The 13,906-nt window shown below is 32.8% G+C and overlaps 1 protein-coding gene across 2 annotated transcripts in view; it reads right to left on the reverse strand.

The window, feature by feature from the left end:
• The window catches only part of LOC100802804 (SAC3 family protein C), a 47,591-nt gene that overhangs the window by 2,329 nt on the left and 31,356 nt on the right, over positions 1 to 13,906 (reverse strand). Inside the window, exons 1-7 of one of the 2 annotated variants that reach the window (XM_003542740.5) lie at positions 7,976 to 8,268; positions 5,659 to 5,759; positions 4,761 to 4,982; positions 3,780 to 4,001; positions 3,594 to 3,679; positions 3,090 to 3,186; positions 2,248 to 2,340 (exon numbers count right to left, since the gene is read on the reverse strand). In XM_003542740.5, coding sequence (XP_003542788.1) covers positions 2,248 to 2,340; positions 3,090 to 3,186; positions 3,594 to 3,679; positions 3,780 to 4,001; positions 4,761 to 4,982; positions 5,659 to 5,759; positions 7,976 to 8,213 — 1,059 coding nt within the window. In that variant the 5' untranslated portion in view covers positions 8,214 to 8,268. Of the gene's footprint in view, positions 1 to 2,247; positions 2,341 to 3,089; positions 3,187 to 3,593; positions 3,680 to 3,779; positions 4,002 to 4,760; positions 4,983 to 5,658; positions 5,760 to 7,975; positions 8,269 to 13,906 lie in introns of those variants that run through there. The other variant, XM_026125049.2, reaches the window with a different exon arrangement.

The raw sequence follows: 13,906 nt of genomic DNA on the forward strand, positions 1-13,906 counted from the left end.
TGGCTTGATCACCCATGCTCATGTAGTGTTATAGGATTTATGCATTGGAAAATGTTTATCTCCTAAGAACTTGAAAAGAATAATCCATGTCTAGGGATAGAATTGTATTATTTAGCCTTATTTATGCATCTTTATTCTTAAAGCAAATTATTTGATATAGCTTTTAAGGGATTAGAAGTGAAATTAGGTAATTTAGGCTCTTTCACATGAGGAATCATGGTTAGGGTATGTTAGTGGATGAAGGTAATAATCGAAATAACGTTAAATAGTGAAAAATACTTAATGTTGCATCAAGAGTAGTTTTGATAGGTTGAGTCTCAACACGCTCCGTAATCCTACTTCAACTGACAACTCACTCCCTGAGTATTTGTATTCTATCTCTTTAATGTGTTATGCTTAATTATCTTTATTTATGTCAAATTTTATATTCCGTATCATTATTTGACCAATATCAATTTTAGTTCATTGATTGCTTAAAATTGAATATATACAAACTCTGAGTACAATCAAAGTCCATGTAGACTCGACACTCGGTCTTACCGTTTTAATTACTACTCGGACGAATTGGTGCACTTACCAATCAGACAACAGCTCCTATCAGCCGCTCATAAGACAAAACTGGCATCTTCTTCCTCAAGAAGCAGAACCAACAGATCGCAATACCTTCCATATTGATGAAAGCATGTTCTACCTTCTTTGCCAGTTTTGTCTGATGCACCTCATATATTTTCAGCCTGCCCTATCCAACTCAAGAGGTCACTACATTTGAATGTGACCAATTCAATCTTTCTCACTCAAGAACAAGACTCCTCTCCATTGCAGTCCTTCCCACTTCTCATTGGATGCTCCTCAGCATGTTTGTGCATGGGAGGAAGAACCCCATCATGCACCACATGCTCATTGTCATGGGTATCCTCATCTTTCAACTTGACACCCTGCTTACGCATCCAATGCCCATGGAACTGTTTGATGCCATCAATTCTCTCCATGCTATTCCTAATCTCTAAGAGTTGAGAACTGCATCGTCTACCTTCTAGAGTTCCATTGACATTTCCAAGGTTTTAATTCCTTATTCATTTCATCCAACATGGGATGTAACTAGTCTGATAAGAACCTCAGGGGAACAACACCACAAACTAACCGTTGTAGTTGGAGAGCCTAAAGACATATAAAACCCCACACTAGAATCTCATACTTCCAATGTCAATATGTGACTCAAGACCCATATCTTACAATTGAATCCTAGCATCCCACCACACTCTATTGCCAGGCACCCAAGTGAGCTAGTTGTGCATTAGCCCTTTGGTTAGTCCTAGGGGAACACTACAATGATAATGCCACCATGTTTGCCACTCGTTTGCATCTGAAAGACGTGGTGGAAAGCTCTAATACCAGTTGATAGAAGAGTAACAAGAATGAAAATGAAAATACAAAAGAAAACGGAAGAAAGTGTGTGGGACTTTATTTCTCTTACTGTATACCTTGGGTCATTCATGGAGGTCCCAAGACTCTCCCTTCAACAACTTCTCAACTGATAACTAACTCCCCTATTCCCCCCTCTTTCTTTATTAATAATCCTGTTAAAATTATTTCCTGCATGCCCCTTATCATTCCCACGTAGACCTTCTCAATAAGTGCTCCACTATCATAATATCAGACCAAAGTGTTCTCAATAAGTGCTCCACTATCATAATATCAGACCGAAGTGTGTTAGGAATCCCTCATGGAAATGGAGAAAAGAAAATAATGTTTTCATTAGTTGACTGAAATTGAACAAACCAAGGAGAGAAACCCTCCTCCAAGAGGTTTCCCTTCAGAAAGGGTTTCCCCTTTTGCAACTTAGCACTTTGTTCACACTCAATACAATTTACTGAATGCCTCCATAGTCCATTCTATCCTTGTTTCCTCTTATTTATCTAACTGAACCTCCTTTAACGCACTGGCAGTGACAGCCATAACTGTTGCTAACTACTTTGACTGCCCTTTAGTCTTTCAAGAAAATATTCTTTTACCTTGCTGTCCTAACAGTCTAACACCCTCAAAAGTTGCAACTTATGACGTCACACTCTAGGTGCCCACATAGGGAGACTTTTACTTTGGACGATTCTGGTTCCTTAAGCCTATAATAAGTTCATCCCAAAAGATTAACTTATTAGAAGGGAGATCCTTATGACAAAAGTATCATACAGAACCTACATTGTTTACTTAATTGGGGAAATAACTTTAAATACAATTGTTAATCCATACCTTTATGAACAGGAGTTTTGAAAGATCCAACAGAGGATATGGATGAAGCTTGTATCCACCAAAATTTATGCAAGATAAAGCCAGCACACGAACCTTTTAGCATAAAAACAAGCAAAACACTTATCAATAAATGTAGAACAGATGCTATGAAGGATATCATAATGTATTGAAAATTTGGTTTCTTATAGAGCTCAATGTCATCAATAGATCTATGTAGCCCACTTCACAATGTAAGATAAATTATAAATAACAAATTAAAGGTGGAAATTTCTGGGAAAGAGATGCAAGGTGAAGGTATTTATTTTATAATATGTTCTTTCTGTAATTAAGATCCTCAAACACTGATCCCTTGATCTTGAACTTCCATGTGAGGGTACATATGCACAAAATCCTACAGCACAGACTAATTGCTGATGCATGTGGAGTGCACAAATGTGGTTTGGAATTGTTGAGATGATGAGATTGGTCTGAGATGTTAGCTACTTAGCTTTGGCAATAGTTAAGTTGTTGGCATATTTATCTGATTTATTTGGAATATGGGAGATAAGATGAACCAGAGTACATTTTTGGTAAAACAGTGATGATCCCTATATAATGTTCCATGTCTTCCCTTGCATTTCATTTATTCTGTAGATCTTTGATATTTTAGCCATAGCCTATTGAGTTTATCCTTAAAAATAGCTATTACAATGACAAAAGATGATTTGTGTTAAAATACATATGACGAAAGTAACAAGCACAACGCAAGTAGACATGCATCAACTTAGACACAAAAAGAATGCCCAAATAAATAAGTTATAGAATGTTAGGAAAATAACACAATCTCTAGTTACAGTAATTACTTCATTGATATAAGGCATCATAATGCAGAACTGCAGATATGATGCCTGAGCTGCTGCAGTACAGAAGAAATCCTTATAATTACCAAGTCGAAATGATCTGTCAAGAGAAAAGACAATATCAATAATTGACATGCATACAGTTATATGAAAAAATGACAAGATAAAATAAAACTGTTTTATTACTAAAATCAAGAATATTAATGATGTTATAGAACCATTTATAATAGTTTAAGCTTTTGGGACAGATGGTTCATGATATAGTATCAGAGCCTCTATGTCTATGTAATCAAGAATTTGATCCTATCTAGTCCAATTTTTTCTTTTTTTTAAAAAAAAGTTGAATTTCAGACATGATAGGTGGTTCTGTTCATTGTCTATATTTTAAGCCCAAAGCAATCAAGTGAAAGGTGGCATGTTAGAGATATAATATTAAATCATTCATCTGTTTGACTTAAGGTTTTGAAATAATTGATTCATGGTAAAAAAAATTACAAGAAACGTTACCGTAAGATTCTCCTAGCAAAACACATTTCTTTTGACTTCAATACTGGAGTTGATACACGTTGAAACCACAAAGAAAGTGGCTCCCCCTGTGCATTAGAAATAGCTACATTTCATAACTTAAGTTGCAACAAGGCTTAACATGAAAAGAGAAACATAATTAATCACACCAATGATGTAGAGATTAACCATCGGTTGGCTGTAAGAACCAAGATGAAGCAGCACATATAATGAATGGAACTCAGCTTCATTCTCATGCACATGATTTGAATTTTGATTTGCTTCGTACAGATTGAACAAAGAAGCCAATGTCTTTGTGAGCTGTTCCATATTGAGATGATGCAACGATGCAGTGTTTGGATCAGACATAGAACACCAAAGCTTGTAATGAGATACAACATGGAATTTGACCTGCATGATTAAATATATTGTTCAGCTCATTATTTGAATTCCATAGCTTGTAAATGCATGCTTCAGAAAGCATACAATACTATCTGATCATACTATCCAACTTGACTTTTTTTGGGTTTCTGACAGATATACTCTTTAGGAAGCAATCCTGTTAGAGTCAGGCACTAAATTCCAATCCTGTTTTTCTTGTTTAAAGACCTAGATTAAAGGCTTAGAGCTGGTCCCCATACTCTGCCTCTTTATTTTTACGCGTATCCCCCAACCCATGGTGATTTTTGTGCTTTGTTTCCTTCCACAGTGCTGCACCCTTGTCCCTTTTTGGTGGTGTACAATGGATCAAAGAAAAAAGACATTGATGTCACATGGAACCACTGTGGAAGTTAATGTCTTTTGAGGGTCGAACCACTTAAACTTTCGCAGGCAATTTTTGTCAATTTGAATTGATTTATTAACCCAGTAAGGTTCATATTTTTTTCATACGGAGAAGTAGATGCAATTAGTCCCCAAGTTTGGAGTCTAGGACTAGTATTTAGAATTAAGCACTTGCATTGAACATTTTGTTTTATAGATAATCGTCTAATGTGTTAAACATAACTTGTGAATATGAGATAAATGGACCTTCAAAGTTTAGCACTTTAGCTAAACCTTAAGTTGCAAATCAAGTATCAGAAATGCAACTTAAATCATCTACTCTAATGCAGTTCTAAGAGAAAAGAATAAAGTGTACAAATCAAAGAAAATTGAGACAGAAAATTATACCATTCCCTCATACATGTAAATTGCTTTCTTGTTTACAATATTTTGCATGGTAATATCTTGGCGTATGGACCTCGTTCTATCGAAGACAAAGTCATGAACTACTTCAAACAAATGCTCTTTAGATTCCAGCAAACTCAAAAGGTAATTTAAAGTGTCTTCCAAAACAGTAATAGGCCGCATATCTGATGCTTGAACATATTTGGTGGATATAGTTCTGCAAAACTGAAAAATAAAATGGAAGATGAAAAACTCTGAAACTAATAGATTTTTAATAAGTAAGAACAGAGGTGTTCCTAAACAAAAGCAATTTATATGCCATAAAACCATGCATCTATGCCGAATGCAGAAAATATAATCTTAAAGGAAGTAAAGGGACAGCAAATAAGTAACATACTTTATAAAATTCACATTATAATGCACCATGATAAATATCTTTCAAAAACATACTCTATATCACAATACAGCTTGCTATCCTTAATCAGGCATTAAGCTACAAGTTAATAAAGAATAGACAAGACAATGAAACAATAGACATTAATTTGGTACTATATAACAGATTATATAATTAAACATACAAAGAAATACACAGCAGTTTCAGCCTACAACTTATGAACTTCTAAAAATTATGATAATTGAATTAATCAAACTTGAACCATGTAATGACCCCCAGGACATAATTTTGAATGGGAAACATCAAATTCAAGTAGAAATGACAACATTGGTATAATCAATTTATTCACACAACAAAAGTTTTACAATACCTTTAATTGCACGGTTGTCAAAAGTAGATGAAAAGTAAAATTAGCATGGTGCTTGAGAGTACATCCTTCTTAAACTAGACACAATCACACCCAATAAGGTAAATACCAGATAATATGGGAGAGTACTTTGGCCATACCTTCTTGACAGCAAGAGCTGGGGATGATTTTCCAGGATTTCCATGTAGCCTCTCAAAAATTGCCAAATCTCGCAGTTTTTCACGCTGGATCCTCTCTCTTTCTGTGGATAAAGTTAAAAAAATTGAAAATAGAAGTTTCAGGTAGATATATAATAAATAAATGAATTTAGTTGAAATGGGTGGTGTCTTAATAATTTACAGAGAAAAGTTTATGTTACCATGAGTCAACAAAGCTAAAACAGTCAGCAAAAGTATTTTCCTATTCTAACTACAATGCAGTTAGCCACATAGATCAAATGAGAAATCACACCATTGTGTTTTCTCAAAAGCCAAGTCATTGAAATTTCAGTCCTTTTTAATGGTTTCTCTCACAGTTTTTCTTGGTTTTTCTCTACCTCTAACTATCGGGTTATCCTCCATCTAATTAACTCTTTTTAGCAATGCTTTTAATGGTCTTCTTCTCACATGAACAAAAAATATTAGATGCTATTCTATCATGTTTTCCTCAATAGATGACTAGATGCTACTCTTACTCTCCCTCTAATACATTCATTCTTAAAATTGCAGCATTTTCATCTCTGTGATACTCAGCTAAAAATCAATACAATAAAGCATTTGTAACCATATGGTTGCGACATAAAATTTTCCTTTAAGCTTGAGCAGCATCTTTCAATCTCAAGTAACACCAACATGATCTCCAATTTTCCCTTCTGAGCCGAGATTAATTCAAATTTCGCTAAATTTACATTCCATATTGTTAGGAACCCAGAGTGAAAATTGTAGAGTTACAAGTGTGAGGTGAAGTCCCACATCGAGTAAAAGTGAAAAAGTTGAGCATCATATAAGTGAGGAGAAAACCCATAAACCTAAGCCTTAAAGTTTTGGGTTAAAGTGTGGTGTCAAGTTCCCTTATGTGGTGGCTCGTGGTTCATTGGTGTAAATCTCCCTGATGTAGATGATAATGACTTCCGCTCGAGGGGAAGACTACCATGTGAAAGAGACTCATACTTGAGGGAGAGATTGTTGGGTTACAAGTATGAGGTGAAGTCCTACATCAGACAAACGTGAAAAAGTTGACCACCATATAAGTGAGAAGACCCACAAACCTGACCCTTATGTGGTGGGTCATGGTCCATTGGTGCAAATCTCCCTAGTATTTCCTTCCCTTGAATTCCCCAACAAAAATAGAGAAAAGAAAGAGAATAATTTTGTTTCTTTTATGAAAATGAACAGAGATAAAGCTCAGTTCTCAAGTGATACAAAACAAAATGCAACTCCCTTCTATCCCTTCTCCCTTTCGCAATTGGACTGCATGAGCCACATTCACTTACAATTTTCAGCCACATTAGTAATCGCAACCATAACCTTGTGAATAAGTGTCCTTAAAACTGCATCAGCTCACCAGACACCAATGCAATATAAATATAAAATAATACAATCAAAGATATAAGGTTGGTTGGATGGTTAAGGAAGAAGGGAAGAGGCGAAAGGTCACGGGTTCAATCCAATCTACAAATAAAACTAACATTCTAACAAACTAACATTTGCTGATAAAAAAAGAACAACAGAACCACAATAATCATCAAACAAAACAGCTTCTTCACATCAGCACTCTTGACCGATTCCTTTGCAGTTTGCATCATTTTCTTTCTGCCGCCTTAGCTTCACCAGCACAAACATTGTTACCTCATATACTAACCTAGTATCTTCAGTATACATCAGAAAGGATTTAGCACCCAAAAGGAAACCATTTAATGATATTTCCTTCATTGACCTCATAATTCAATTGACAATAACTGACAAAAAAATTATTACATTGACAGCAATCCCACTCTCTCTCGGTTTCCCTCAGATATTCTACTTCAGATATAATTCTGATCGAGGCACAATCGGACACTAAGTGCGTGTTTGGTTTCACGTTAAATAATTGATTCTGAGTCTAAAATTGATTTTGCATAAATTAACTAACCTCTTTTGCTACGCCCAATCCCTATTGATAGCAACCACAAACATTCTCTCATTCTTTAGCAATCCCACCGAAAGGATGCGTCATGATATAAAATCCAGCATTGCAACTTGCTAACATGAATTGATTTCATTTCCATACATTAGATATTATTATTAGAATGTTTAGCTAATCAAGTGATTGGACACAAATAATTAATGTGATGAAGTTAAGGTTACATCTTTCTTGTACTATCCGAGTTCGATCCTTAGCGGGCCAGACTTTAATTACCTTTCGGCCGGAGCCGAACTCGGGATTAATAAGATCTCTTTATCCTTAGGTTAAGACCAAAAAAAACAAAAAAGTGTTTACCTGGGCACATGTAAGGACATGTTCCAACAAAATTGGAAGATGGTTGTGCGTCGTCTTCTAGCGTGTTACTGATAACAGAGGCAGAAGCTCTGTTGGCACTACTAGAAGAAGGAGTGCCCCTTTCGGCAAAACTTGAAACTTTGGATTGATTCGAAGGAAATCTTTGACCGCGACCGCGACCTCGACCACGACGTGATTGGGAGAAAGAGGAACCACGGTTTCCGTACCCACCTTCCATCGCTCTTCCCCTCTTAGCTGCTTCACTCTCGTTTTCATTATTTTTGTTTTGACTTTTTTATTTTAGTTTTTAAAGTCTCGTACAGACTTACAGTTGATATTTTTTTTTGTTTTATTTTTTCCTGCAAATAATTTTAATTTTTATATATGATTCTTAATATAAATTTGAATGATTTGAGCAATTTTTAAGGAAAGTGGTTTTAGGAATTTCACATAATATTTTTTTAGAATTATTATTTATTTTTTATTGAGTTAGATGTCTTATTTTAATTTAATTTATAATTTTTTTGTTCCTTTCAAATAATATATTTTTAATTTAAAATATAATTTAAGAAACTAAAAAAATAGATTATTTCAATCCACCACTCTAATTTTTTAACCATTCATCTCTTTCGATCTATTATTTTTAAATTAAAATTCAAGATTTGTTGGATGAAATAGACTATGAAATCAACAAATGGGTTGTGGAGAATGAATCTGAATCTCAAACCTGTAAACCAGGTATCGAATTTCTTCAAAACATCTTTCAGTTCATTTAGTAGGAAAATTGAATCAAGAATGAAACAAGTCCTTGCTGATCTTGAATTTCTCTCGAGCCAAAAGGGTGATCTTGGTTTGAAACAGGCTAGTGGTCTTGGGGTTGGATCAAGTAGTAAAGTGTCACAGAAATTGGCATCAACATCTTTGGTGGATGAAAGTGTCATTTATGGAAGAGATAATGACAGAAATTATCTTTAATTGGATGACAACTGACACTTACAATTGTAGCCAGCTATCAATACTTTCAATTATGGGTATGGGCGGGATGGTTAAGACTACACAGTCTGTATAATAAGTCTGGTTTATGGCTATTTTGTTAATAGGACAAATCAGAAAGTTTGAATTGAATGTGGGCGTTCCAACATTTCAGTTTTACACTTCCAAATCAATCTCTACTGGCTAGGAACCATTCTTGTTAAAAGAAATAACTCAAACTATTTTTGTTAAAAACAATTATGGTTCATAATTAACTTTGAGCTTGCAAATATGAGTTATAGACCAATATAGATGATTCATATTAATTAGTTATAAGTTAATTATTAGTTTAGTGAGTTACAAGTTAATCTAATTAGTTATTTTTCTAACTAATTATGTAACAAATTACTAACATTAGTTATATAAGAATTAATGTATTCATGTAAAAATTAATTTGTTCACTTTGAATATCATCTAAGATAATATTCAATTTTTCTTTTTTATTTTTTTTCATCTTTTTATCTTGAATTTTATCATGGTATCACAGCAATACCACCATACACCCATATACACCCATAATTGTTCGGTTAGTGCGTTCATTTTTTTTTTATTATCTACTCAATCACAATCACTTTAGGTTTATACACATTAATTCCATTTCCATGACCTTGTTTACCCACGAGATTCCCAATATCCTACAACACCCTTCTTTTTCTTCCTTCACCACCCATGATAGTGTTTTTTTTTTCCTTGAGTTCATCACAAGATGCTTCTGCATTGATTTCGATTTTGTTTGGTTTGCTTTTCCAACTTTGTGATTCTGTTCTTTGCTTGTGCGACAACTGTGTTTTTTGCTTCCGTGTGTGGTGTTCGGTTATAACCAACCAATTATGTAATAAATTACTGACATTAGTTATACAAAAATTAATATATTCATGTAAAAATTTATTTGTTTATTTTGAACATTATTTAAAATAATATTATGTTTTTCTTTTATCTTTTTTTATTTTTTTACCTTTAACTTTATCAAAATATAAAAAAATAGAATAATGGACAGATTGAACACAGTCACCATAGAAATAAAGAAATAGACTTATTACAATGATAATTGAATCACATAGACTATGTCAAATGCAAAAAGATTAGATAAAAATACGAGGACATGAAAAAAGGGGATAGAAACGAAAATAAAAATAATGTAAGTCATTTGTTTAATTAGATCTGGGTTTGCCATGCTTTGTTGAGTTGTCTGAATTATTGTCAGTAAACACGTTGTCATGGCTTAAATATATATGCAATGTTAGATCTCAATACCTTGGGTTTATTTATTAATGAGTTAGCCACAAAATTTGACTAACTAGATTTAAACCCAGGCGTTGCATGGATGATTTAATTGTTTCTTTTTCCCAATAGAGAAATTACTTTTATTGTTATTTTTATAACAGAAGAGATAAGTTTTGTGTATGAAATGCAAGAAGTATTGTAGCAATTTATGTGATTTAGCTTCACTAAAGGACTATGAAGGTAAATTATGTAAAATCACTGACCATTTTTTTTTCATACTCCCTCTTCTTCTTAGTTGGCAATAATTTAGCTACATATCACATTACTCAAGTCATTCTACATACTTGGATATCACATATATAAGTTTTAAATTTTGATATTTGATAATATTATAATGTAAAATGTTATACTTGGCTCTAATTATTTGACATAGAAAATAATGCAGAAAATATATCAAATTTAGTTCCGTACAAGTTTTTTTTAACAATATGTTGCTTACAAGTATTAAAAACATCTATTTTTAAATGTACATTATTATTATTATTATTAGATTTTACTTTATTTTTTATTTGTTAATTTTCTCAAACATTTTGAACTCATATGGTCCATTGATGTTATAAATGATCATACTAACAAATGTTTGCCTTTATTCTTTTACCAATTAAATTATAGTCAATAATAATTAATTACAAATTAATCATTAATAATAAATGTTAATTAAATAAAATTTAAAACTATAGATTACAATTTTTTTAAGATTTAAATTTTAAATTGTTAGTTACTTAATACAAATTTTCATCATGATTGTCACAATTCATCATGGTGCAAATGTTTGTCTTTAAATTTCAAATTAAAATATACAATACATACTTTAATTTCACTAACATTCTCTTTAATGTATGATATCCTCTATATATATATATATATGAATTTAACTCAATTAATAATTAAAATATATCTAAATTTAAAAGACGAATGCATATATAATATACCAATATTATCTATCTATAAAAATTAAACATACCAATATTACTTCAAATGCAAACAACATGACAAGAATCATAATGATGACATCAATTGACATTTGAACTTCAATAGGGATAGTTCAGTTCTTAATCGCTTAGAAAAGATTGCATAATTTAGCTCTACTCGATGAAAAATAAATCTTTCTTTATCGAGCAATCCATAAAATAACATGTTAAATTAGAGGAATTTAGAAGGAGCAGACTGATAATAGACAATTAGACAGGGACTAAATTAAAAATGAATATAACTAATAATTGGTATGAACTATGAAGAGAAAGGGGATGTAAAAATTGAAGAGGAACATATATAAAACCACTTATCTCCAATATTTTTATTACTCAATTGTCTATTAACATAAGAGGCATAATGAGTGAAGCTGTTTTTTTTAAGAGTAGTACATGAAGGTGTTGTGATTCAATGTTCACAACATAAGGAGTAAAAACTCAAAAGAAAAAAGATTTCAGTCATTCATGATATTCAACCACAATACAACATCTATCTGCATGTGTTTGTGGGATGGTGTCATATGTAAAATAAGAGGTTGTGGGTAGCATTGCAATGGTGCTAATTGAACAGGAGATGGAAACCAAACTTGTGAAATGGCATACGGTAGATTGAGAGTTTGTGCACTTTGAGATGTGATTCGGAAAAATGGGAGAAATAAGTGAAATTACAATTTACAAACAAAACAAAAGGAATTATTATCACCTGTGACTTCTTATGAGAATTTACAATTTGGAAAAATAAGAGTGAAATTATAGATGAAACAAATAATGGAATGTAGAATTCATCATATATTAACATAAGAGTAATTGGACCTGATGTGGCGGAAATTAGTATGTTGACATGACAATATGTGGTTTTGTATCTCAAAATTTATAGACTTAAATATATTTTTTATCTTTGATATATATTTCAATTTTATATTTGGTCTCTTATAAATTTTTCTTTTGCGATACGTTTATAATATTTGAAAAAAAAATTGTGAGATTCGTGCCTTTAGAAGGTATCCATTATCTATTGATGTGGTCATTAACTATACAAGTCAGCAAGCTACTCACGTGTATTTTATGTCTGAGTTGAGATTCCATGTAAAATGTATTTTTTATTTTTAAAAAATAATCAGCAAATATTGTTTAGGATCAAAATTTAAATTAAGAGGGAGGGAGAATAATGTTATGACGTCATTTTACTAAGATAGAAAGAGCATTGTGCTTTGCTTCAAAACACAAACACGATTTCGTCTCTTCTTCTCACACACTTCATCAATGTTCACAATAAAATGGGATTAGGGTTAACGATTTGCTTCATCCTTGCTATTGTGGAGGGTCTGTTCTAACGATGTGTGGGTGCGACGTTTGGTCTTCGTTTTCATGGTTGTTGTTCACGCATTTTTGGGGTTAGGGTTTCGTGCGATTAGTGGAAGATTTTGGTTTTAAAGCTTGTGGTTCCAAAAGTGAAGAAAGTGGTCCAGACATGTACATCGTTAAGTCTTCTTTATTGTGTTTGTATTGTTTATTCTATATTTTTGTTGGTTTGTTTTGTCAGTGTGTGGTGGGGAATACATGATAGTCGTGTTATTGATTAGAATAATTTTTAGTTTGGGGTTAATTTTTTTTATGTGTGTTATTCACATGAGATGTTTGCTATGAATGACCAAATGTTGTGGAAAAATGTTAAAAATGTTAGTTATATTTTTCCGCTTGAGCATAAGAGGGGTCCAACTAGACCTAAAAACTAAGGGGAAAGGAACCTTATGAGAATCTCAATCCCACTAAATTGAGGAAAAAACAACAAGCAAGTATCAACATAGAAGATGTGGGAAAATTAACCACAATGAGAGAAAGTGTGATTTGCCTCCACTAGTTGATGGAGAACCATAAAATGAAGACAATGTTGAGCACAATAACATAGTTGTTGACAACACAATTGCTAGGAATAACAACACAACACCTGTTATTTATTCACAACAAGCTGAGAAAGAACTTATCCCTCAACAATTGGAGATTGACAGTGATGCAACAACTAATGAGGAAAATAACTTGACAAGTCTCTAATTTGTATTTACATTAGTTAACATCTTTTATATGTTAATTACTTAAAATGGTACTTATTAACATTATTGTTTCAGGGAATTCAACCAAATGTTGGTCAGCTGAATAAAAGGAAACAAGCACCTCAAACACAAGTTTCTTCAAAGATAGTGAAAATGGCAAAATAAACCCCACAACCACAAGCTTCTTCAAAGACTACCAAAGGTGCAAAGCCAACATCTGAAGGACAATCTTCTTAAAAAGCCTATCAAAAGTGCACAACCAGTACCTATGCCACAAGCTTGATCAAACATTTCCAAACGTGCAAAGTCAAGACTTTATGCACAAGCTTCATCAAATACTATCAAGCGTGCAAAGTTAGGACCTTAAGCACAAGCTTCATCAAAGACTATCAAAAGTGCACAACCAACACCTAAGCCATAAGCTTTATAAAAAATTGTCAAAAGTGCCAAGTCTGCACCACCACCAAGTTCTTAATCACAACCTGTTACACATGTCTTTGAGGATTAGAAAGTTCACCAACTTGGTGAGATTTCAAGTGATGATGAACATTATGTTGTATGTGACATTAATTTTGTTAGTTTATATTTGTAGG

The sequence above is a fragment of the Glycine max genome, chromosome 13 (assembly GCF_000004515.6).
Source record: "Glycine max cultivar Williams 82 chromosome 13, Glycine_max_v4.0, whole genome shotgun sequence".
In the NCBI taxonomy this organism is placed as follows: Eukaryota; Viridiplantae; Streptophyta; class Magnoliopsida; order Fabales; family Fabaceae; genus Glycine; species Glycine max.